Source organism: Rhinopithecus bieti, unplaced genomic scaffold (genome assembly GCF_001698545.2).
Source record: "Rhinopithecus bieti isolate Rb0 unplaced genomic scaffold, ASM169854v2 scaffold_31823, whole genome shotgun sequence".
Classification (NCBI taxonomy): domain Eukaryota; kingdom Metazoa; phylum Chordata; class Mammalia; order Primates; family Cercopithecidae; genus Rhinopithecus; species Rhinopithecus bieti.
Window position 1 is genome coordinate 1,156,707 of NW_016814121.1, and position 25,000 is coordinate 1,181,706.

Genomic DNA, 25,000 nt, shown 5'->3' on the forward strand with positions numbered 1-25,000 from the left:
GGGGGTGGGGGCGGGAGGGGAATGTGGAGACCACCCCCCCCCAGATGTTTGGGCAAGCCCCCTTCTAAAATGGATGTTGGGTCTCTAATTATAACATATACATTTTATGATAAAGATCCAGACTCCAGAAGTCAGCAGGCTTCGCTGCTGGAGCACAGCCCTGACCTTCATGCCCGAGGGAAGCTGAATATGCAAAACCGGACTTGGCCAGCAGCATGCGAACGTTTGGTGAGACATCAGGAAGAACTGAGCTCAAAGCTGGGGGTCGAACACTGGGATGAACACCTGGGGAAGAACTCAGGATCTCCATCTTTTAAAAACATTTTAAATGAAAAAAATGCAAAGCATATAGAAAAGAGCGTAAGAGAAAGGAAAATCAGCTTCAAACCCCACCCCCCCCAAAGATCACCACTGCTACCATTTGGGGGGCCCTCCTGCCAAACGTCTGTAGGCATTGTGCACTCAGATGCTTGGGAGCTTCTCTCCAGACGGGGTCCCGTGGCATGGACTCTTTTACCCAACAACATGTTATTAAAGTGGCAATAAATACAGATCACAGCCATGGTTGTCGAGGTCTCCTAACGTGTACTTGAGCCGTCTCTTCATCAGTGGCATCCCGTCTTTCGCCACTGTCATCGGCCACAAGCTTTTGGGGGCACTCGCTCTCCATCTTTGGGCAGAAGGATGTACCGTCTGCTTTGTGTGGCCATGCACGTGGGGCTAGTTGAGAACCAGAGGAAGCGCTGTTAGCCAGGGCCCCAGAGAGGGCTGCCTGGGCAAGTAGGGGTGTCTGGACCCTGCCTGGGGAGCCCTGAGGTTTCTGCAAAAGGCGCAGGAACAGGGTGGGCCGGTCCATGCAGAGTTACGTTTCATGGGGCTATCGTTATGGGAGTGGACTCCGCCCTTCAAGCAAGGTTGGTGTCTCCGGACCATTTCAGGCTGCGGACATGGGGAACCTGGGGACACCCGAGGACACCTAGGGCAGACTTTCTCCAGACTTCCCAGCCCAGGTGTCCAGCTGTGCAGCTGCCTGTGTGTTGGTCTGTCTGTCCATGTCACCCCAAGCCAGTGGCCAGCAGCCCCACGGCGGCAGTCACACCCGAGTCTGGCCTGTTTGCCAGCATAGTGTCAGTGCAGGGAACAGGGCCCGGCACAAAGGCGCAGGTGGAAAAGATTTGTGAATGAGCGAGTGAATGAATGAATGATCTCCACAACCATCCTCATGGCAGCTGCCATTTATAGGCAGTTAATATGGGCCAGGCGTTCTGCTAAACATGGTTCACACGTTCTCTCCGGATCCTCCCAGCAGCCCTGCCAGGGGAGCATTTGTTAGCCCATTTTATGGAACAGGAAGTGGGTCGCGGACAGGTAAAGCCACCTGACAGGTAGGTGTGGCAGGGTCACCACTTGACCCCATCTGGCTGTCCCTGGAGTCATGTGTGCACACAGATGTACCACACTACTCCCTGCTGGCCTTGCGGTCTGCCCTGCAGACCTAGAACACCGGGCCAAAGGGCAGGGGAGCATCTCTATCCCCCCAGGGCACAGAGGGCATCGGCCTCAGTCCAGCAGCTCCTCCATTCAGGGACAGGAGACAATGAGTTCATGTCCCATCCCCAAACTGAGCACCTGAGAAGGATCTGAGCTGCTCCCCCTGCTGGCTCACCCTGGGTTTGGGGTCTGCACCTCCAAGAGCTCCCATTCCCTCCCACATGGCTCCTGGGCCAGTGAGCTGGGAATCACAGAATCTTGGATTGGAAGGGACACTCAAGAACTAATCCCACCCACGCATTTTCATATGAGGAAACTGAGGTCCGGAGAGCCCAGGCATAACTGTCCTGGAAGGAGGGCCCCTCGCTGGCTGCTGGCTAGGCCCCCTCCTGGGCTCCGGCCACCCGGGGCAGTTGCTGGTGGCACAGACCAGAAAGAAGACATCTCTGTACTGCCCTGCCTGGAGGGAATGCACGGTGGGGGACGTGTCCTCTTCCCTCTTTGGTCCCTCTCCTCTCTTCACCCTGTAAGTGGCCCGGGTCGTCCGGGGCGGGGGTCTCGGCAGCCCCTCTGGCGGGGCAGCCCCCTCGTGGCTGGCGGGGTCGGTGCAGCCGCCGCGCCCTGCCTGCTGCTTTTCCATGTGAAAGGTGTTTAATTATTTCTGACAGAGTTCAGCGTCGACATCTGTTCGTGAGCGGGGAGAGTCCATTTAGGTTATCCATCACCGTGACAGGTTCAACTTTTTTGGAAGCGCTTTTCCCTTCATAATGGGGCCGGGGTGGGGGCAGCAGATCAGCGGCAACGCCAGGCGCAGACAAAGGCCCTCCCGGGGCTTCACGCGCGACACGCACCGCAGAGAGCAGCTCCACCGGGGGGAGCGGCCCTGGCTGCCCGCCCGGACCTCTGAGTCCAGGCCCAGTTGGTGGCTGCCGGGATGGTGGGTGCTTGGGTGCTTGGTTTGGGAAGGGGAGAAAGGGGAGGCTCATCAGGTCCGTAACAGGCTTTTAAATTCTTCTGTCACTCTGGGCTGTACTGGCGGTTCCGTCTTTCATACCCTCATTCATTCATTCCACAGATGTTCACTGACCCCCTCCTCTGTGCCAGGCACCCTGCTGGCCTCTGGGGACAAGGTGTGGAACTGATAGGCACGGTCCTGGGGGGCTCACATTTTACTGAACAAGATGGAAAACATTACCCAGTTAATTAATTGCAGAGTTAAGTGACGGGAAGGGGAAGAAAGGGCCCCTTGGTGGCGAGAATGGGGACCTGTGGGTGGGGCCTGGAGGTGAGGTAAGAGGTCCTCGGGAGGCCCCGGGGCTAGAAGACCCCAGATTGGACCCAGACTCTACTTCTCACCTCTCCAAGCCTCAGCTTCCACATCAGTAGAATGGGGGCATGATATCTATGCGATGAGGCATGCTCAGCCCCGGGTGCATTCTAAGGGCTCAGTAAATACTTTTTGTTGGTGTTACTTCCTGACAAGGAGGGGACTGCATGTGACACCCATAACGGCAGCACTCTGTGGGTCTAAGGGTCTCTGCTGGGTTGGACAGGGCGGCATCCGGGGATGAACCCTGCACAATTCCGCATTTCCCTTGGCCCCGGGTTTCCGGCCAGTAGGATAGGGAGACAGCCTGCAGCTTTAACTCCCAGCATCCTGCGAATATCCTCGGGAAGGAGGAAAACACTCGACAGATACTGTGGCTTGCATGTTGATTTTCTTTCTCATGATCTTTATGGCCTGATAGGTCACGTGTACCAGCTTGGGCCCTGCCATCAGACACACCTGGCTTCCTGGCCCTGCCACTCTGTGGAGGGCCTCTGCCTCTCATCCACACCACCCGGTCAGGACGCTTGTTCTGAGGATGAAGTGAAGGAATATGCACACATGACCTCACACAGTGCCTGGCACGGAACAGGAGGCCATCATTCCTGGTTTGCTATTGTTCATAGCCATATGTCAGAATAATGGTCTCAAGACTGGCAGACCTCTGGTCAGCTGAGTCAAATCCCCTCTTTTGAAAATGGAAGCTCATTCTATGTGCATTTAGCTCCTATTCCGGGCCAGGCACCATGGGACACAGGTGAGTGAGACCGGAGCTCCCAGCACAGGTGTAGCACTGTTACCTGGAGCCCTTTCCTTGCTCTGCTGAGGGGAGACCACCTGAGTCTCCTGTGTCCATGGTCTTGGGCTCTAAGTCAGAAAGGAGCGGGCTGAGTGGGGCTGGGAGTCAAAGGCTAAAGCAGAGTGCTGCAGAGGGCAGCCCATGCCAGTGGAACGCTGGGTCCCAGTCCCTCCTCAGGCAGCGTCCCCACGGACCGCAGGGATTCTCACAGAGAAAAGAGCAGGGAGGTGGCTGGGTGTGGTGACTCAGGCCTGTACTCCCAGCATTTTGGGAGGCCCAGGCACGAGGATCACTTAAGCCCAGGAGTTCGAGACCAGCCTGTCCAACATGGCGAAACCTCATCTCTGCAAAAAATACAAAAATTCACTGAACATGGTGGTGCAAGCCTGTGGTTCCAGCTACTCAGGAGGCTGAGGCAGGAGAATGGTGTAAACCCGGGAGGCGGAGCTTGCAGTGAGCTGAGATCCGGCCACTGCACTCCAGCCGGGGCGACAGAGCGAGACTCTGTCTCAAAAAAAAAAAAAAGAAAAAAAGGCAGGGAGGAAAGACCACAGCCAGAGCCAGGATGAAGGCTGTGGATGGAATCTGCTGAGTGAGTGAGAGAGCAGGGGAAGCAGAGGAAGTGACATGGCTGGAAAAGGCAGAGAAGCTAGAGATGAGCCATGCTGTTGAGGGCAGGAGCAGTGAGAGGAGCTGCAGAGCTGCAGTGACTCCCACCACCTCCTGAGTGTGCTCGGCCCTGTTCCTCCCTTGACGTCTGCTGTGCACGGAGGCAGCGCACTGACGGGCGGCGGGGCGCATGGTCATTGACATATGCTGGCAGAGGCCACTTGGGCAGAACATGAGAGGCCGCGTCAAGGGGGGCAGAGCAGGTTTCTCCGGTGAAGCTCTACAGCCTGTTCGAGTGCATTAGGCTCAGAAAAGCACCGGCCCTTCATTGTTTAAATTGCAGTTTAATGTGGCACAGGAGCCGGGCCTGGCTGGCCAGGAACGTTGCTTCGTGCAGCTGTCTTCCTGGGGCCAGGCGAGTGCCTTGTGGCCTCCTAGAAAGGCTCCCTCTGCCTGAGCTGAGCACACGCAGCTCCTTCGGTCCCATCCTGAAGCCACTGTTCCCAAATATCCCATTTCCCTTTCTCCGTATGTTGCCCCCGGCTCTTACACTGACTGTTCTTTCCCTGCCAAAAGCTGTTGAAGATGAATCCCTGTCTGGGTGCTACAGGGCTACGTGCTTGAGAGAACGCCGGTTGAGTTCTGAGGCCAGAACGTGGCGCGTTCCCTGGGTCCTTATCTAGGTCAGTCTGGGTACATGTCGCACACTTGCCCCAGTCCTTGGTAGACCTTTGCTCCTCTCTCCCCAGGGACATCGCTCTGTGGGAGGTTCATGTTGGTTGGCATTCATCTGTCTTGCACCCCAAAATTCCCAGCCCAGGATGTCATGCATCAACTACCCCTTCCCCGGAGGGAGGTTTGGCCCAGACAGCCTCTGCCCCAGGGAGACAGCCCCTGCCCCAGGGAGACAGCCTCCGCCCCAGGTGGACAGTCTCCTCCCAAGTGGATAGCCTCCTCCAGGTAGACAGCCTCCTCTACAGTTAGATAGCCTCCACCCCAGATGGACTGCCTCCTCCCCAGACGACAGCCTCCTCTAGGTAGACAGCCTCTGCCTCGGGTGGACAGCCTCCTCTACAGGTAGACCGCCTCTGCCTCAGGTGGACAGCCGCCCAGCCTCTGCACCCAGATGGTCTGGGTTCAGCCCAAGACTCTGCCACTCCGCAGCATCCACTATGTTCCCTGTCCGGAAAATAGGCCTGGTACCAGCAGCTGCCCCCTTCAGTGAATGTGAACAGTCATGGAGATGGTACACATAGGCTCAGCTCCGGGCCTTAGGAAGTGCTCAAGAAACATTAGCTGTTGCTGCTGCTGTTGTTGTGCTAATCGATGGTGAGAAGCCCACAGAACTTAGAGACAGCAGGTAAAGACCTGGCAAGGTGAGCAGCAGCCAGCATGGTGCAGGGAGGGGCACGGATGAAGGTGACACTGACCTTCTGGAAGTGAGGCATGTGCCACAAGGTGTCCAGCTTCACGGGCGGCTTGTACTTCCTCAGCTGACTACTCCGGGTCTCATACAGCTTCCCAAGGACCACCTGCAGACCAGGGAAAGGCAACGGTGAGATGGTCACCCAGCTATTTGGAGAAGGCCATGCTGAAGGGATACAGAGACAGAGGGCTGGGATTCTTGGCGTGGCAAGATCCTCGGTCACTTTCCTTCCAGCCCCAGCCCTTCTCCAAGGCTGTTTCACACCACCTGCTTCCATGGTCCTGTCTCTGGCCACAGCTTAGGAGACTGGGGGCGGTGGGACCCCAGAATACCCGGAGCATTCCAGTCCCTGGAACACGTGGGATTCCAGCGTGCAGCCACCCTGAGGGCATGGATAGTGTCTCGGTCATCCTTGAACTTGTCCTCCATGGCTAACGCAGTCCTAGTGGGTCCCCAGGACTCCATGGTGTCTGAATGAAGAACTGCATGATTCGAGTGGTTAGTGTCTCTTAGAACCGGTCCTCCATGGCCTGCTCATGCAGGAGGAGTGAGAGCTTATTTGGGGGACTCAGGGACCCCCCACCATGGTGTCTCTGCAGGTGTGATTTCAGAGACACAGTAGAAGCCCCTCTGCTGCTGACCTGCGTGCCTGTGCCCTCTAACAGATGCCAGCAAGTCCACTGTTAGAGCCACGTAGCTCATAAGGTCTGTTCTGGGCTGACCCAAAAGACTTGGTTCGGCTTTGACTGTGTCATGTCCTGAGATACGTGAGGGGACAGGGCATAGGCGGCTGGGGATGGGCTGGAAGCCCTGGTCTGGGAGTCATCAGTATTGGCTGCAGCCAGAGCCACAGACCTGGCTCAGGGCAGCCCCGGGGGAGTGTGGGGACAGAGGCCCTGGTGGAGTAGCCCTGAGGCCAATGCTGCCAAGTCCTTTATCTCAGGGCTCGGTTATGAGGGGCCCAGTGCATGAGTTCACAGAGTCTCAGGTTTCCTTTGTGTACTTTCTCGTAAATCAGGATTCCAAACTGCAGACCTTTCAGGCCTTACAGAACATGGATCTGCCCTGGCTTCCAAGGGTGGGGCCGCATAAACTCCACGTGGCCTCCCATGGCGTGAAGCACACGGAAGGCACAGTCAGCAAATAAAGACTGCACCGAGTTTAATCGAGGCGCCACCACCCCAGTAAACCCCTTTGATTGATTTATTGTATTAATTTTATTGAAAGTGTCTGTGGATCACTTACAAGCCCCCCGACCCCAATTTTTTTTTTTTTTTTTTTTTTTTTTTTTGAGACAGAGTGTCGCTCTGTTGCCCAGGCTGGAGTGCAGTGCTGTGATCTAGGCTCCTGGATTCAAGCGATTCTCCTGCCTCAGCCTCCCAAGTAGCTGGATTTACAGGTACCTGCCACCACACCCAGCTACTTTTTGTGTTTTTAGTAGAGATGGAGTTTCACCATGTTGGCTGGTCTCAAACTCCCGTCCTCAAGTGATCCACTGGCCTTGGTCTCCCAAAGTGCTGGGATTTCAGGCGTGAGCCACCGCATCTGGCTATGTCTAGAAGGTTTTGAAACTATCTTTGAACCAAAGCAGAGAGGCTGTCTAGTCGGGGGTTATGGAGCCGGGCTTCGGAATCAGAGGCAAGCAGTCATGTCACCTGTCTGAGCCTTGGTTCTCTCTGCTGGAAATAGGGTGAGCAGGGTTCTTGCAGGGTTTGCTGAGTTCAGCTCCGAGCAGGGCAGCTGGCCAAGATGATGGCTCACTTATCGGTAGCTGTTGCCATGAATTCCATCTGGGGTCATCACCATCCCAATCAGGACATACCCAGATGCTGACAGGCTTAAGGAGGACACCGAGGTCTGTGGCGGTGGGGATGTGGCCTTGCAAACTGACCATCTAAGCAAGTCCGGTAAATTGTCTATCAACCCCAGACCACAGCCTCCCAGCGTTTGGTGGGTTTGTAGCCATTTGTAGGACAATATAGCAGACAGAGAATCTTAGAGCAAGATTACAGGGTTGGGACAAGTGTTTTCTGACTGCCTGCTACGCGCTAAGTGATGGAGTTCACAATACCTCCAAATATGCCCCGTTGGCATACTGAAAAAGGGCGGAAGTAGGATGGTCTCTCTCACGTCCCCTGCCCTTCTCCCCTCAAGCAGGTTATGAGACCCTCATTCCAGAGGTGCCCCCTAGAACCTACAGGTAAAGAACATCCTGATAATCTGAACAAACAGGACTTGCGACGTTTCCCCCAGTTTGTCACCAAAAGATCTCACTATTCATCCAATCCTGTTTCTCCACAACTATCCCCTTCTTCACCAAATCCAGCATAAAAATACATGCGTTTAACCATTTCTTTGGGCCTTCATTTCCTTACGGAGGATTTGAATGCTTTCCTCTTGCAAACCTGCCTTTTGTGATAGGGCCCTCAGCCGTGAGTCTAGGATGGGTAGAAAGAAAGACACTTTCCTCCCCTCACAGGCACAGCATGGCGGGCCCTCATTTAATCAGACCCCTTTCCATGCCCAGTGCAGACACCAAGATCCCAGCAAAGAGAGACTCCCTCAGCTACACATGCAGAGCTGGTACCTGCTCCAAACCACACGAGCTGTTTCAGGGGGCTCTGCTTGAAAAGGAGGGGCTTTCTCCTAGAGCCGGAAGATGGGGTGCGTTTACCAACACTGGGTTGCGTGAAATACCTGCTAATGAAAACTCCCAGCTCTAAGCCGGGCACAGTGGGCTCATGCCTGTAGTCCCAGCACTTTGGGAAGCTGAGGTAGGTGGACCATCTGAGGTCAGGAGTTTGAGACCAGCCTGGCCAACATGGTGAGACCCCTGTCTCTACTAAAAATACAAAATTAGTTGGGCCTGGTGGCAGGTGCCTGTAATCCTAGCTACTCAGGAGGCAAGGCTGGAGAATCACTTGAACCTGGGAGGCGGAGGTTGCAGTGAGTTGAGATTGCCTCATTGCACTCCAGCCTGGGTGAAAAGAGTGAAACTCCGTCTCAAAAAGAAAGAAAGAAAGACGAGGAAACCAAAAAAACTCCCAGCTCTAATGCAGGGCTAGAAAGCAGTTTGTGCTGGTAATGCTCCCTCTGGAACCAGCCATTACCATAGCAAGTGGACTCTTGCTTGAGCCATTAACAAATAAACTAGTCATGGGTTCCTCTTAAAATATTGTTACAACGCCGAGCTCTTTAATGAGCTGTCTGGGGCTCTGCAGACGGCTAAGAGCCAGGAGAGGCCCTGGCACCCACCACGCCTGGAAATCCTTGGCCCCCCCCTCACCTCGTACACCCCTCGTGGCCCCTCCTGAGGGGTACCAGGATTTCTAGAAAGACTACTCCGATCCCCAGGTTGGCCCTAGAACATCACAGGCGCTGTCGCTGAGTCCCAGGCTTTTCCGTAAACAGCAGGAGTGGCACCTCTCCTTCAGGAAAAGCCTGGACTCGCAGGCTGGACACACCTAGGTCTGACACTGTTGGCAAATCACTTCATCTCTCTGAGCCCTAGTTTCCCTGTCAAATAAACCAAACTGAGATGGTAAGAGGAGAGACTGACCTCAGGGCATTCTCGGAGAACTAAATGCAGAAACTCAGGGTGCGTGCTCAGCTCAGAGGCTTGGGGAGGGTGCTGGTTGTGATTGTCATGACAACCAGCCACGCTGGAGCCACGCCCTTAATGAAGTCTGTAAAGCACCACGTGAACATAGAACAAATCTGATTTTACCATCATCAGTCTGGACCTACTGCGGAGGAGGCCAATCTGATCTCTCTGAATGTTCGAGTTTCAGAATACTTTAAAGGAAGTACTATTTTATTTATTTTATTTATTTATTTTTTATTGAGACGGAGTCTTGCTCTGTCACCCAGGCTGGAGTGCAGTGGCACGATCTTGGCTCACTGCAACCTCCGCCTCCTGGGTTCAAGCAATTCTCATGTCTCAACCTCCTGATTAGCTGGGACTACAGGGACGTGCCTGGATGACCCAGTTAATTTTTTGTATTTTTAGTAGAGACAGGGTTTCACCATGTTAGCCAGGATGGTCTCCTGACCTCGTGATTTGCCCGCCTCGGCCTCTCAAAGTGCTGGGATTACAGGCGTGAGCCACCGCACCCAGCCAGGAAGTACCATTTTAGTCTCTTTTCTTTTGAGACGGAGTCTCACTCTGTCGCCCAGGCTGGAGTGAAGTGGTGCAGTCTCAGCTTACTGCAACCTCCGCCTTCTGGGTTCAAGCTATTCTCCTGCCTCAGCCTCCCGAGTAGCTGGGATTACAGGCGCCCACCAACATGCCCGGCTAATTTTTGTATTTTTAGTAGAGACAGGGGTTTCACCATGTTGGCCAGGCTGGTCTCAAACCAGGTGACCCACCCACCTCGGCCTCCCAAAGTGCTGGGATTACAGGTGTGAGCCATTGCACCCGGCCGTGAGTATTTTCACATGTGTATGACAACACAAATGAACAGTTAAAGATGGTTTTCCTTCCTGCTAAAATCTTCACTGACCTGATGTCCTGCTCGTTGCTAGGGACTCCTATCACCAGCAATCGGCAGTGTTTGGACATCCTCGGGACCTCAGCTCAAACTTCCCTGTGCAGGTACTGCCTCCCCAAGCCTTGACTTCCATGCCTGGGAAGCAGGGATTACAATGCCTGCCTTGCGGCCTTGGTAGCATAGATGAGAGGATGCATGTCCTGCTTGGGAGGTGTTTGGAATACTGCTTCCTGATTAATTTGTAATAAAATGTTACAAAGTTTAATATAATGTGTTCTTTGAGGCACCCTTTCAGAAGTGGATTCCTCTTCAACTTTGCCTTATTGGCCTTTTCTCTATAGATTGTACAGGAAATACTTGTGTGTGGGCCAGGTCGGATTAGTCTAAAATCTGATTTTGGGTGTGTGAAGTTGTGCAGAGGTTTGGTGAGAAGGGTCCCTAGGTAGGAGGAGTCAGGACAGCTGGGTTCTCATCCCGGCTCAGGGTCACACGGGGCCTATTGACTGGTGGCCTGGACCCATCTCCTCTACCCTCTGAACTTACGTAGGGTCGGAACTGGATAATCACCAAGATCCTTTCAGCTCTAGATTCTCTGATGCTGGTCAGAAGATGCAACCTGATTTCCCACCCACCCCCAATGACAAACATACACAAGTGTCATCTCTATGCTTGGCCCTGGCCAGCCCTTCTCTCTTCTCCACCCCCTCAGCTGGCAACTCAGGAGTGCGGGCTGCGTTTACCTTCTGCTTCTTCTCCAGTTTGATGGCTTTCTGGGTGGCCTTTTGTTCTTGTACCCACAGTTGCAGGTACCGGTGCTGCAGCAGATCAAAGAAGGGTGTGGAAGGCCTGGAGGGAAGAAGTCCAGACAGAGCTTGAGGCCCTAGAAAGACAGAGGCACCCGCTCCCCAACCCCCGCCCCCGGGAGCCTCCTAAGCGTCAGGAGCTGCAGGTTGCATCACTCCCACAGCTGTGAAAGCCTCTCTCCCAGCCCTCAAAAGCTATGCAACAGGTGCCTCACATAGGCTTATGAGTGCTGGGCCTGCGATGGTGGTAGGACTCTCTCCTTGACCAAACGTTAGAGGTCTGGTCCTCTGAGCTCTCTTTCTCACTAGGCCGCATCCCTGGGCCCTATCCTTGGCCTGCTGAAGCCAGTTTTAGCCAAGAGTCCTGCTATGTTGAGTCGCCACCCCTTCACATCTGATTACCCTTGACAGCTGATTAGGTTCCTCACCTGTACCCTTGATATCTGATGACCTTGGCCTGCCTTTAGCAAGGATCTTCCTGCCTTGACGTCTCCTCTTAGTAATTTTCCATCCACTGACCCCGCCCCTCCCTTGGCTCCTCAGCCAAACATCCCCACTTCTGTTGTATCTGGAATTGAGTTCTATACTGAAGCTTCTCCCTTTTTGCAATAATATTGAATAAAATGTCTTTACCACCTTTAATCAGTGTCTGGCTCCGGTTCTCTTTGACAGCGATTTCCAGCCAAGGAGCACTTACCCTAGGCATTTTGTATGCTCCACCCCTTCCCAACACGAAAATGGATACTAGTATTATTCCCATCCTACAGATGAGAAGGGTAAGATCCCAGAGCAGTGCGGGCAGCACCGCAAGGCAGACGCGCTCAGCCACAAGCCTCTGTAGCAGCGGGATTTCATGTCCTTGCAGCAAATGGCCAACTGCTCCCAGGTGGGACCTAATCTCTAAACAGGTTGAGAGGCTGAATATCCAAATGGACAGTGGCCAAACCACATATAAAAGTGAACTATGGGCTGGGTGCTGTGGCTCACGCCTGAAATTCCAGCACTTTGGGAGGCTGAGGAGGGTGGGTCACCTGAGAACAGGAGTTTGTGACCAGCCTGGCCAACATGGTGAAGCCCTGTCTCTACTAAAACTACAAACATTAGCTGGGCGTGGTAGTGTGTGCCTGTAATCCCAACTACTAGGGAGGCTGAGACAGGAGAATCGCTTGAACCTGGGAGATGAAGGTTGCAGTGACCCGAGATCACATCACTGCACTCCAGCCTGGGCAACAGAGCAAGGCTCTGTCTCAAAACAAAAGCAAAAACAAAAACAAAACTATGAGCCACAATCTGCAGATAGGCCAGGAAACCAGCCCGTTTTGTACAGTAACCAGCCCAGGAAGCCACCTGCTATGCCAGACTTGTAGGAAGTCAGACTGCGGTCTCTACCAACAGTCCAGCAAGCCAAACAATAACCCTCGAAACAGCCAACCCAGCATGTCTGGGACTTGGTTAATAACTCCCAGCTCCCCTAATTTTTGTACCCACTTGCAGCTTAGAACCAACCAGAGAAAACTAAATAAGCGCCCTTAACCAGTCCCATAGGATGCCCCCATATATATAAAATAGATACCTAGAATTTATGATGTATATCATATACATGATGCATATATATATATTTCTATTTTCATGAGGAAGAAAATGAAAAGATAAATCAAACTTATTAACTAAGAAGCTACCTGTAGAATGAGGGAGAGAACAGGAAGGAAACCTAGAACTTTTTGAATAGACTTTGTGTTATAGTTTTGACTTTGGAAACATATAAAAAATGTTTTTTTTTTTTTGCTAATTATGAAAAAATTGAAGAGAAAGGATTAGCATCTACCCCATATCACAACAAGAGAGAGCAAATGAACCTAATTGTATGTCAAGTTGTGGCATAAACACAGATGATTTCAAGTGACTTTATTTATTTATTGAGGTGGAGTCTCGCTCTGTCACCCAGGCTGGAGTGCAGTGGTGCAATCTCAGTTCACTGCAACCTTGCCTCCCAGGTTCAAGTGATTCTCCCACCTCAGCCTCCTAAGCAGCTGAGCTCACAGGCACCAGCCACCACACCCAGTTAATTTTTTGTATTTTTAGTAGACACAGGGCTTTGCTATGTTGACCAGGCTGGTCTCAAACTCCTGACCTCAAGTGATCTGCCCACCTCAGCCTCCTAAAGTGCTGGGATTACAGGCATGAGCCACCTTGCCCAGCTTCAAGTGACTTTAAAAGAGATTTGGGTAGAATATCCCTAGCGTAAAATATCCTGAGGATAAAAAGAACCATGAAATCTGAAGCTGTGTCCTTGTTACTAATAATAATGTTGATATTGTTAGTTTGAAACTATTATGTATACATTCCAGGATAAAGCAAATTAGTAATTATATAAATGCCATTAGGAGAAAAGAAATACCTATATAAAATCAAAGAAGTAGAAAAAAACCTCTGTAATTTTAAATTTGAATTGTAGAAAAAAACCTCTGTAATTTTAAATTTGAATTGTAAATATCATTATGAACTTGTTAGTTTTCCTCTTTATAAAAAGTAACATGTTTCCTATCCCTATCTCTGTCCACTGTAAATGTCTAGAAGTGATCACAACTCAGTAGCAATGAGCACCCCTAGTGCCCAGACTGTGGTCTCTAAGTGCTGTTCTCTGCTCAAAAGAACCAGGGATCACTGGAGAAAGGGTTGATCTCTGTGCCCAGGAGGTCCCCATGCCAGAAGCAAGAAGGTTGTCAGAGGTTATTGGGAGACATGGTAATGGACCACAGGGGCCAGCCCAAATTGGCCAAAGACAGGACAATTTGAGCATTAGACAGAATAACAATGGCTGTGAGTTGAAATCCATCATATAGCACTCTCTATATGACACATGGACATATATGTATAATTCTGGTTGGGGAAAAAAGGAAAACCTCCTTGTGCAGTTTGGAGGTTGCTAGGCCACAAAATCATTATTCTGAAAATAAAGAACAGAGCATTTCCCTGCCTTTCCTCCTGTACTAACAGGATCTTGGAGTAATCAAATAGGTGATAAGGGAAAGTTCTTTATAGAAAAACCAGAGCTTGGCCAGGCGTGGTAGCTCACGCCTGTAATCCCAGCACTTTGGGAGGCTGAGGCGGGTGCATCATGAGGTCAGGAGATTGAGACCATCCTGGCTAACACAGTGAAATGCCATCTCTACTAAAAACACAAAAAATTAGCCAGGCGTGGTGGCAGGCACCTCTAGTCCCAGCTACTCGGGAGGCTGAGGCAGGAGAATGGCGTGAATCTGGGAGGCGGAGCTTGCAGTGAGCCGAGATCACGCCACTGTACTCCAGCCTGGGCGACAGAGCAAGACTCCATCTCAAAAAAGAAAAACCAGAGCTCATAAATGCAGGAGGAATGACAGAATTAGTGGGGAAATCAGTGTTTTGCGACTCCTAATGAAATAATGGATCTAGGGAACATTCATCGGTGGCTGCTAAAATGATCAGGTGGAGGCTGATGGGAGATTCCCAACAGACGGGTCATGCTGCAGCAGCCGAACCGAATGACCAGCCCTTTCTATGATCATCATGTTATTATTATGGTAAATATACACAACATAAAATTTACCCCAGTTATCAATCTTGACATCACTGACAGTGACAAATAGATACTGTGCCAGAAGTGATAGGCTAGGAGGTATGCTGGACTGCCTACCAAATATGTTTGGGGGGAAAAAACCCCAAAGTAAACTAACTGGAAGGTAATCAAGACTCTAGACCAGCATTGTCAAATTACTTCTTTTTCTTTTCCTTTTATTCTTTTTGAGACGGAGTCCTGCTCTATTGCCCAGGCTGGAGTGTAGTGGCGTGATCTCGGCTCACTGCAACCTCCGCCTCCTGGGTTCAAGTGACTCTCCTGCCTCAACCTCCCGAGTAGCTGGGACTACAGGCTGCCAACACCATGCCCAGCTAATTTTTGCATTTTTAGAAGAGATGGGGTTTCGCCATTTTGCCAGGCTGGTCTCGAACTGTCGACCTCAGGTTATCCACCCACCTCAGCCTCCCAAAGTGCTGGGATTAAAAGCGTGAGCCACCGCACCTGGCCTCAAATTACTTTCCAAAATAAAAACAAAAAAAACTGCAATTACTTTTGTACCAACCTAACATAACGTGAGCTACCTTGTAACCCCAAACCAAGGAACGCCTGGAGCTGCCAGCAGCTGAAAGAGGCAGGAAGGGTCCTCGGCTAGAACCCTGGGAGGGAGCGGGGCCTGTTGACTCCTGTTTCATGCTTCTGGCCTCCAGAATTGTGACAGAATCATTTCCTGTTGTTTAAGCCACCAAGTTCATGGTAATTTGTGACACCAGCCACAGGACACTTGTACGCAGGGGTTCCTCAGCCTACACGCTGGGAAACATCGATGGGAACCACCTTCCCGCTGAGCGGTATCCAGAACATGGCCAGTGACTGGAACATGGAAGAGTCTTCAACAGCCAAAGGGCGTTTTGAGCAGTGTTTCTCAAACTGTGCACCTGGGTCACCGTGGGATCTTGTTCAGGGCACCTCCGGTTCAGTCATGAGGGGTGGCCAAGGCGCTGCATCCAGGCCTCATGCTTCAAGGCTTAAGGACTTGGAGATGATCTAACCCTGGGCTCTGAGCCTCCCAAAGTCCCAAGAAGGTGCAGGCGATTATTTCTGTGCAGCTATGTAAAGACATTCATCTGAGGAGAGGATCCACTGCTTTTATCCGATGTTCTCAGCCTCCCAAGAGGCTGGGACCTCAGGCGTGTGCCACCATATCAGCTAATTTTTTGTTTATTGTTTGTAGAGATGGGGGTCTCACTATGTTGCCCAGGCTGGTCTCAAACTCCTGAGTTCAAGCGAACCTCCTGCCTCTGCCTCCCAAAGTGCTGGGATTACAGGCGTGAGCCACTGCACGCAGTTTACGTGTTTTTCAAAGATCCAAATACCCCAGGAAGGGTTCAGAACCTCAGAACTTACCCCGTGACTTAATTTCACAGAAAAAATGAATGAGGAAACGGAGGTGCTGAGAGGGAAAGCGGCTCCCAGGGTCACACAGCTCGGGACCAGAGATGGCAGCCTCTCACTCTGCGTTTTATGTGACCTGCATGGTGGTTTTAAACTTTGAAGTCATTGTCAACACTTAAAAATTAAAACTTTTTCCATTCAAAAAACAACTTCCTGGAGTGTCTTGACGTTTTGTAAGTTCTGCCAATGCTGGACTCTACTCCTGGCTGCAGCAATTGGCTGGCGCTGAGTAAAAGTTCCCCTTCCGCCCCAGGCCTCACCCTGCCCTATTGCCTTACCAGGCTGGCTCTGCTCTCTGCTGGGCTCCTCCACATGTTTCAGCTTATGGCCCAGAGACAGCTGTAGAGCTAAAGCAGACACTAAATATCCACTCCCTGGCCTCTTTCTGTGCTCCTAGGCCAGTCTGCCTCCCCTGCACGCAGCTCTCTCTGGGCCGGGGCTGAGCTGGGATTCTGTTTGAGCCTGGGATTCTGTCTGAGCAAAGGTTCAGCAGCTTCAAGCTGCTGCCCCTGCTCAGAGGTCCTTCACACAGCAGCCTGTGGTGCAGCTACAAATGGTGGTTCTTTGTTTTCCAGTTCCTTTACCCCTGCGGTGACTTTTATTACTTAATTATTACGCACCCCATGCTTCTGAGCAGCCTAATTTATAGCTGTGTTTTCTAATGACACTAGATTCGTAATCTGAAAATATCTACCCCAAGAGGCTGTTCACAACAGAAAAGCTCTCTTCTCAGCAGTCCCCGGCACATCCATCGCCTCCACAAAGGCACCCTCAGCCCTCCTGCGGGCTCGGCTGACATCCTGTTTCTTGCTCCGGCCAGCAGCTCTTATTACCGGGAAAGGGGCTCGAGGCATGAGAGCAACCCACGAACCCTGGGAGTCCCAACGGCCCCAGCCTGGGTTCTTTGAAGGAGACCAGCAGGCTATGCCCACTTCTGCTCTGGCTCATTACCTTGGATACAAAGGTGGAGAAGCTGGTCTGACATGGGAAGAATCTCGGACATAAGTCAGATCATATCACCCCTTGCTTAAAATGCCTTCCATGGCCCCCCATGTCTTAGCCTAAGCCCAGACTCATTGTCCGGGCCACAGGGCCCTTCCAGCAGCTCCTGTCTCCTTCTCCAGCTCCTTCCTGACATTCATGCCACCCCCCCACCAGGTCTTCCAAGCCCTGAGAATCCTCTTTCTCTCGCTCGGCACGCACTCAGCTTCCCCTTTGCCTTCAGGATCCCCAGAGGGCTCCTCCCCAACCAGCCCATCCTAGGACAGCCCTCATTGGGCACCCTCCCACGCAGGGCACTCATTCATTCGTTTGTTTGCTGATTTACAGCAGGTCTTGGCCATCGGCCACCAACATCACGAGGGTGGGGATAGTTTATGTCTGGTGTGAACTGGCACAGTGCTGCTCTCAGGAATTATTTCTTGTTGAATAAGACGGAGAGAGAAAGAGAGGACACACAGCAGGAGGAAAGAGGGGAAGGAGACAGAGAAAAAGACTAGGCAGAATTTTAGGAGATAAACTTTTCATAATTCAGGGTATTGTAAATTAGACTATCTATGAGTTATAATAAACCAAAAGAAGCGAATGGAGGGAAATTGCAATTCAATGGAGGAAGGATAGTCGTTTCAACAAACGGTGCTGGAGCCTAGGACATCTTGGACAAAACAAACGACACAGCAAACAAACATAACAAACACAATCTAAGTCTCACACCTGATACAAGAATTAACTCAAATGGATCACAGATTTAAATACAAAACATTAAACTACACAACTTCTAGATGAAAACATAGGAGAAAATGTTTGGGATCGAAGGCTACGTAAAGAGTTTGTCAGACTCAACACCAAAAATATAATCCATGAAAGAAAAAAACTGATAAATTGGGCTTCCTCAGAATTAAAAACGTCTGCTCTGTGAGAGATCCAGTTCAGAGGATGGAGAGACAAGCTATAGACAGGGAGAATACATCTGCAAACCATGCATCTGGCAAAGGACTCGTATCTAGAATAAAAAACTCTCAAAACTCAACGGTAAAACAAAACAAACCAAAACAAAACAAAAAAACCCCCCAAACAATCCCATTAGAAAATTGATGGCCAGGCATGGTGGCTCACGCCTGTAATCCCAGCACTTTGGGAGGCCGACGGGGGCAGGTAACCTGAGGTCAGGAGTTCGAGACCAGCCTGGCCAACGTGGCGAAACCCCATCTCTACTAAAAATATAAAAATTAGCCGGGCGTGGTGGCACGTGCCTGTAATCCCAGCTAATCAAGAGGCTGAGACATAAGAATCGCTTGAACCTGGGAGGTGGAAATTGCAGTGAGCCGAGATTGCACCACTGCACTCCAGGATGGGTGACAGAGAGAGATTCCCTCCATCTAAAAAAAAAAAAAAAAAGAAAAAGAAAACTGGCAAAGCCCAGCCCAGTGGCTCATGCCTGTAATCCCCCCATGTTGGGAGGCCAAGGTGGGAGGATTCCTCGAGCCCAAGAGTTTGAGACCAGCCTGGCCAACATGGCAAAATCCTCTCTACAAAAACATAAACACAAAAAAACAAACAAACAAAAAAAGAAGGAAAGAAAATAGGCAAAAGACACGAAGAGACATTTCATCAAAGAGAATATATGAATGGCAAACAAACACATGAAAGAATAGTCAACATCTGTAGCCATTAGAGAAATGCAAATGAAGACTATGAAGACTATGATATCACTGTGCCCCCATTAGTACAGCTAAAATAAGAGGGCATAATGACACTACCACATGAGGATGCATAGAAACTAAAGCTCCCATGCACTGCTGGTGAGGAAGAAAAATGGCACAGTCACTCTGGAAAACTGTTTGGCAGTTTCTTTTTCTTTTCTTTTCTTTCTTTTTCTTTTCTTTTTTTTTTTTTTTTTTTGAGACAGAGTCTCGCTCTGTCGCCAGGCTGGAGTGCAGTGGCGCAATTTCGACTCAATGCAATTTCCGCCTCCTGGGTTCAAGTGACTTCCCAAGTAGCTGGGATTACAGGCGCCCCCCACCACGCCCAGCTAATATTTTGTATTTTTTAGTAGAGACAGGGTTTCACCGTGTTAGCCAGGATGGTCTTGATCTCCTGACCTCATGATCCATCCGCCTCGGCCTCCCAAAGTGCTGGGATTACAGGCGTGAGCCACCGCGCCCGGCCGGCAGTTACTTAAAAAACTAAACACATACTTACCAGATGGCCCAGCAATTGCTCTCCCGGGCATTTATTCCAGAGAAATGGAAGCTTAGGTTGACCTAAAAACTTATTCACAAATGTTCATCGCATTTGATTATTTATTTGTTTAATTTTCTTTTCTTTAAAGATGTAATTGAAGCCTACATAGCGGCTTTAGCTGTAACAGTGCAAAACTGGAAAACAAAAATGTTCTTCAATGAAGGAATGAAAAGGAGAGGATGAAAAGACAAGCTATAGACCAGAAGAATATCCAGTTCCATCCATACCATGGAATACCACTCAGCAACAAAAAAGAATGAACTCTCCCTACATGCAACATCTCGGATGAACTCAAGGCCTTTATGCTGAGCAAAAAACGGCCAACCTCAAAAGGTTACACACTGTATGATTCCATATATTTAACATTCTTGAAATTTTCCAGGCATTGGGAAACAGAGGGAAGCAGAGTTCACTATAGGGGGTGTGAGGAAGATCCTTGGATGACAGAACAGTTTTGTGTCTTGATTGTGTCACATGAATCTACACATGTGATAAAAATGCAAGAACTAAATACACCACACACACACATACCCACACGCACACATGCAAATGAGCGCATATGAAATTGGCAGATGAATGGAATCTGTGCGTAGTACCAATGTCAAGTTTTTGGTTTTCATTTTGCAATCTAGCTATGTGAAATTTTGTCATTGTGGGGAACTGGTTGAAGAGGACGTGGGCTTTCTCTGTACAAACTTTCTCTTTAAAACTTTCTGTGGATCTATAATCATTTCAAAGTAAAATATTTTTTAAATGCAATCAAGCCTGCTAGCGGAAAGACTGAAATAGCCTTATACTTTTATAGAAAAATATTTAACAATTACTATCATATGGGGCCGAGCGTGGTGGCTCACGCCTGTAATCCCAGCACTTTGGGAGGCCAGTGCGGGTGGATCACTTGATGTCAGGAGTTCCAGACAAGCCTGGCCAATATGGTAAAAGCCCAGTCTCTACTAAAAACACAAAAATTAGCCAGGCATGGTGGTACATGCCTGTAGTCTTGGCTACTCAGGAGGCTGACGCAGGAGAACCACTTAAACTCGGGAAGCAGAGGTTGCAGTGAGCCGAGACTGTGCCACTGCACTCCAACCTGGGGGTCACAATGAGGCTCCATTGCAAAAAAAAAATTACTATCATGTAAAGAGGTAATCAAAGAGTATAGGACCACAAAATATAGGGTAAAAATAAATATGGGGTGTGTCAGCCGGGTGCAGTGGCTCACACCTGTAATCCCAGCACTTTGGGAGGCCGAGGCGGGCGGATCACAAGGTCAGGAGACGGAGACCATCCTGGCTAACACGGTGAAACCCCATCTCTACTAAAAATACAAAAAATTAGCTGGGAGTGGTGGCAGATGCCTGTAGTCCCAGCTACTTGGGAGGCTGAGGCAGGAGAGTGGCGTGAACCTGGGAGGGGGAGCTTGCAGTGAGCTGAGATCGTGCCACTGTACTTCAGCCTGGGCAACAGAGTGAGACTCTGCCTCAAAATAAATAAATAAATAAATAAATAAATAAATAAATAAATATGGGGTGTGTTGACTTAATTTTTTCTTTTTTTTTTTTTTTTTGAGACAGAGTCTTGCTCTGTTGCCCAGGCTGAAGTGCAGTGGCGTAATCCCTGCTCACTGCAGCCTCTGCCTCCCAGGTTCAAGTGATTCTCATGCTTCAGCCTCCAGAGTAGGTGGGATTACAGGCGTGCACCACCACGCCTAGCTAATTTTTGTATTTTTAGTAGAAACAGGGTTTCACCATATTGACCAGGCTGGTCTCCAACTCCTGGCCTCAAGTGATCTGCCCATCTTGGCCTCCCAAAGTGCTGGGATTATAGGCATGAGCCACCGTGCCCAGCTTTAATTTTTTTTAAGTATGTTATTTTCCTGGATTTTTGTGGTTTGTGGTATTGGTCAGCTAATTTAAATTTGCAATTTGTTCTGATTTCTTTTCTCATCCTAATTTATGATTCAGTTTTACGCCTGAATTTGTATTCATGATTTTGAATTTTTTTTCTTAAAGAGGGCTCCCAAGGTTGAATAAGCTGCAGGCTTATTAACCCACAAAACCTGGAGATGTCCTGAATGCAGGTAAGATTTTGATTTTTTAATTAGCCTGAGAGAATATCATGTACAACTTTGTGCCAATAAATGAAATAAATTAGGCAATTTTTCTAGGAAAATATAAAAGATCAAAGTTGACTGATGTGCTTATACAAAACTTTAGTAGAGCCTTGCAAACCAGGCCTGGGTACTTTTATTTATTTATTTATTTATTTATTTATTTATTTAATGGAGTCTTGTTCTGTTGCCTAGGCTGGAGTGCAGTGGCATGACCTCCGCTCACTGTAACCTCCACCTCCCCGGCTCAAACGATTCTCCTGCTTCAGCCTCCCGAGTAGCTGGGATTACAGGCTCACACTGCCACACCCGGCTAATTTTTTTTTTTTCTTTTTTTTTTTTTAGTGGAGACAGGGTTTCGCCATGTTGGCCAGGCTTATCCAAACTCCTGACCTCAAGTGATCTGCCCGTCTTGGCCTCACAAAGTGCTGGGATTGCAGGCGTGAGCCCTAGTGCCTGACCCTGGGTACTTTTACACACAAGCTCTCCCAATTGTGCTATAGAAACTATTCCAGAACTTTCCAGAACTTTTTCAAAAACAGCTTCCCAAATCATTTTATGATCACAACCGAGACAAGGAGAATATACACGGTGCTGATCAGTCTCACTTATAAACACAAAGAATACTAAGTAAAGTAGGTTGGGTGCAGTGGCTCATGCCTATAATCCCAGCATGTTGGGAGGCCAAAGTGGGTGGATCTCTTGGGCTCAGGGGTTCGAGACCAGCCTGGGCAACATGGCAAGACCCTATCTCTAAAAAAAATTAGAAAACTTTAAAAAGGATGCTATGTAAAATAGCACCAAATCGAATAGGCTAATGCATTAACAGCAAAGGCCGCTTGTAATACCTTGCATTCAATCCTGGAGCCTGGGAGTGAGGGTGGCGGGGCAGAAACCAGACACATGAATACAGCTCACTCCCTGCCACTTCTCACTAAGCAGCCAGCCAGGGGAGGAAAGAAATTCATCTTCCAATGAAATTGGGAGTATTGATGATACCTGAGCCTGGCCACATTAATTAGAGCATGGAGATTGCCTTTTGTAATTAGAAGTGACCAGAAAAGCTGAGGAAGCCTGAGGTTTCACCTAAGGAACTGGGAAAGAAGTTGACCCTTAGAGCAGGTGTGAACAGGCCCCTCGGTCAAGGGCTCAGGTGTTCTCGGACCCCCCTGTGCCTCCCAGTTGTTCACTGAGCTGGTCACATTTGTAAAAGCGACGGCCTTCATGATGAAATATGCTGCATCTGCCAAAAAGAATGAAGTGACTGTGTGTGTAATGAGCTAGAGAGATCTCTGAGACATGTCATGTGCAAAACAGGAAGTCAGGGAAGGAGACGTACAGTACAGGTACCTTTGCACAAACGTGGGTGGATGAAAAAAAGACTGGAAGGCTGGCGCAATGGCTCATACCTGTAATCCCAGCACTTTGGGAGGCTGAGGCGGGCGGATCACTTGAGGTCAGGAGTTCCAGACCAACCCGGCCAACGTGGAGAAACCCTGTCTCTACTAAAAAATACAAAAATTAGCCGGGCGTGGTGGCAGGTGCCCGTAATCCCAGCTATTCGGGAGGCTGAGGCAGGAGAATCGCTTGAACCCGGGAGATGGAGGTTGCAGTGAGCTGAGACTGCGCCACTGCACCACTCCAGCCTGGACAACAGAGTGAAACTCTATCTCCAAAAAAAAAAAGGGAAGAAGAAAGAAGCCTACCAGTGATGTCTGCAGTGAGGCCTCAGGCAGGGGAGCAGAACTAGGGATGGGGTAAGGGAAACTTCCATCTTTCAGCTTACTTAGTGGTTGTATATGACCCTTTTGCAAAGAATAGAGAAAAAAAAGGACTCCTGAGAGTTGAGAGGTGATGAGGGTGATGGATTCTGGTCCCCAGACTCAGGGTCAGGACGCATTCCCAGCCCCACCTGCCACGCACAGATCCACACCGAACATCAGATCAGAACTCTCTGGGCCATTTGCTTTCCACCACAAAGCATCCGGGGGTGATCCTGCTTTCCTGGAGCCATGGGGAGCGCCCATGGCTGGAGGACCCAGCCCTACCTTATCATGCCCTGGGGACATCCAGCATTTCCCTGTGTACTTGACCTTTCTAGAATGCATCTTTAGGAGCCATTTTTCCTGTTTTTTTCCATAACCATTTTTTGATGCTACCTTACAACACGTTCAGTTTTTTAAGTAAATGTAGTTCTTTACGGTAAAATATAGGCATTTTTCCCACCCCCAAAATGAACGATTTTTGCCCCAGGCAGAGAGCCCCTGTGGTAACAATTACAGCCGTCCTTTCTGCAGCTTTCTTTTGAGGCGCTGGAGGGTTTCACATGGAGGATCTTAATTATTTATCCTCACTAAATGAGCATGGAAAAGGTGGGAATGGGAAGCGAGGCCCAGAGAGGTCAAATGGCTTGCCCAGGGTCACACAGCACACTCCAGTAGCAAAGCCTGGACTCCCACCCTTCCAGTTGCAGTGTCTCCGGCCAAGAGAATTTGAATCAATTTTCACAAAAGAGAGGGCAGTTAAGGCTGAACAACACTGCCCAGCAAGCCAGCTGCAGATAGAGGCCAAGTCCAGGGGCCCTGGCTATTTTCATATAGGACCCCAGACTTTCCCAGACACCATCCTTTGTCCCTGGATCCTCCAACATCCCCAACTCCTGGCCCCTGCTCCTCATAGGAGCCAAGGCTTTTTAAAAAATGCAAGTCTGGGGCCGGGTGCAGTGGCTCACGCCTGTAATCCTGCCACTTTGGGAGGCTGAGACAGGTGGATCACTTGAGGTCAGGAGTTCGAGACCAGCCTAGCCAACATGGTGAAACCCTGTCTCTACTAAAAATACAAAAATTGGCTGGATGTGGTGGTGTGCACCTGTAGTCTCAGCTACTTGGGAGGCTGAGGCAGGGGAGTCACTTGAACCCAGGAGGCAGAGGTTGCAGTGAGCTGAGATTTTGCCACTACATTCCACCCTGAGTGACAAAGTGAGACTTCATTTCAAAAAAAAAAAAAAAGCAGGTCTGTTTCTTTCTCAGCACAACCAGTGGCTTCCCATTGCCCTTAAGAGTACATGGTTCTCGAGGGTCTTCAGTTCAGTCCCTCTCCTAACCCCTCCCAAATGCAGAGTCCTCCCCCACCTCCTCCTGGACTCCTCTCCTTCGCCTGGCAGACGCCTCTCGAGACCTCCCTTAGCTCTGCCCACTCTGCCATGCCTGCACTTTGCACATGCGAAGGTGTCTGAAGTTCTTTATAATGGTTGGCTCAGGGTCCACCTTTCCCACCAGGCTCTGAGCTCTCCGGAGCAGGGATGGTGCTGGGTTGCCCTCTCCAAATCTCCAGGCCTGGACTGTCTGCACTCAGTAGAGAAGCCGAGTGACTCAAAGCCTTTGGAAACTCCTTTCCTGAGGACCGGTGGCCTCAACTGCAATGCCCACGTGAAGGTCTTTGGAAGAAATGGGCTTTTCCTTGGGGAACCTAGTGACGGAGGTGGGGTGACCCCGATATCCTTCAGAACGGGTGCAAGCACGGAGGACAAGCCACGTGGCCTCTTGATTCCTTTCTCTCTCTCATGGGAGGATCAGCCGTTAAGTCAGCATGTCAGAGCCGATCCTGGATCCTTATAGCCCTGGAGAACAGAGAGCCCAGCCAGGCCAGGAGACGCCAAGGAAGCAACTCCTTCCTGAAGACGAATGAGAGGAGG

The 25,000-nt window shown here is 50.1% G+C and overlaps 1 protein-coding gene across 2 annotated transcripts in view; it reads right to left on the reverse strand.

The window, feature by feature from the left end:
• Positions 1-25,000, reverse strand: part of CFAP77 (cilia and flagella associated protein 77) — a 168,602-nt gene that overhangs the window by 26,206 nt on the left and 117,396 nt on the right. The window contains exons 4-6 of one of the 2 annotated variants that reach the window (XM_017849896.1): positions 10,883-10,988; positions 5,657-5,758; positions 2,602-2,663 (exon numbers count right to left, since the gene is read on the reverse strand). In XM_017849896.1, coding sequence (XP_017705385.1) covers positions 2,661-2,663; positions 5,657-5,758; positions 10,883-10,988 — 211 coding nt within the window. In that variant the 3' untranslated portion in view covers positions 2,602-2,660. Of the gene's footprint in view, positions 1-2,601; positions 2,664-5,656; positions 5,759-10,882; positions 10,989-25,000 lie in introns of those variants that run through there. The other variant, XM_017849895.1, reaches the window with a different exon arrangement.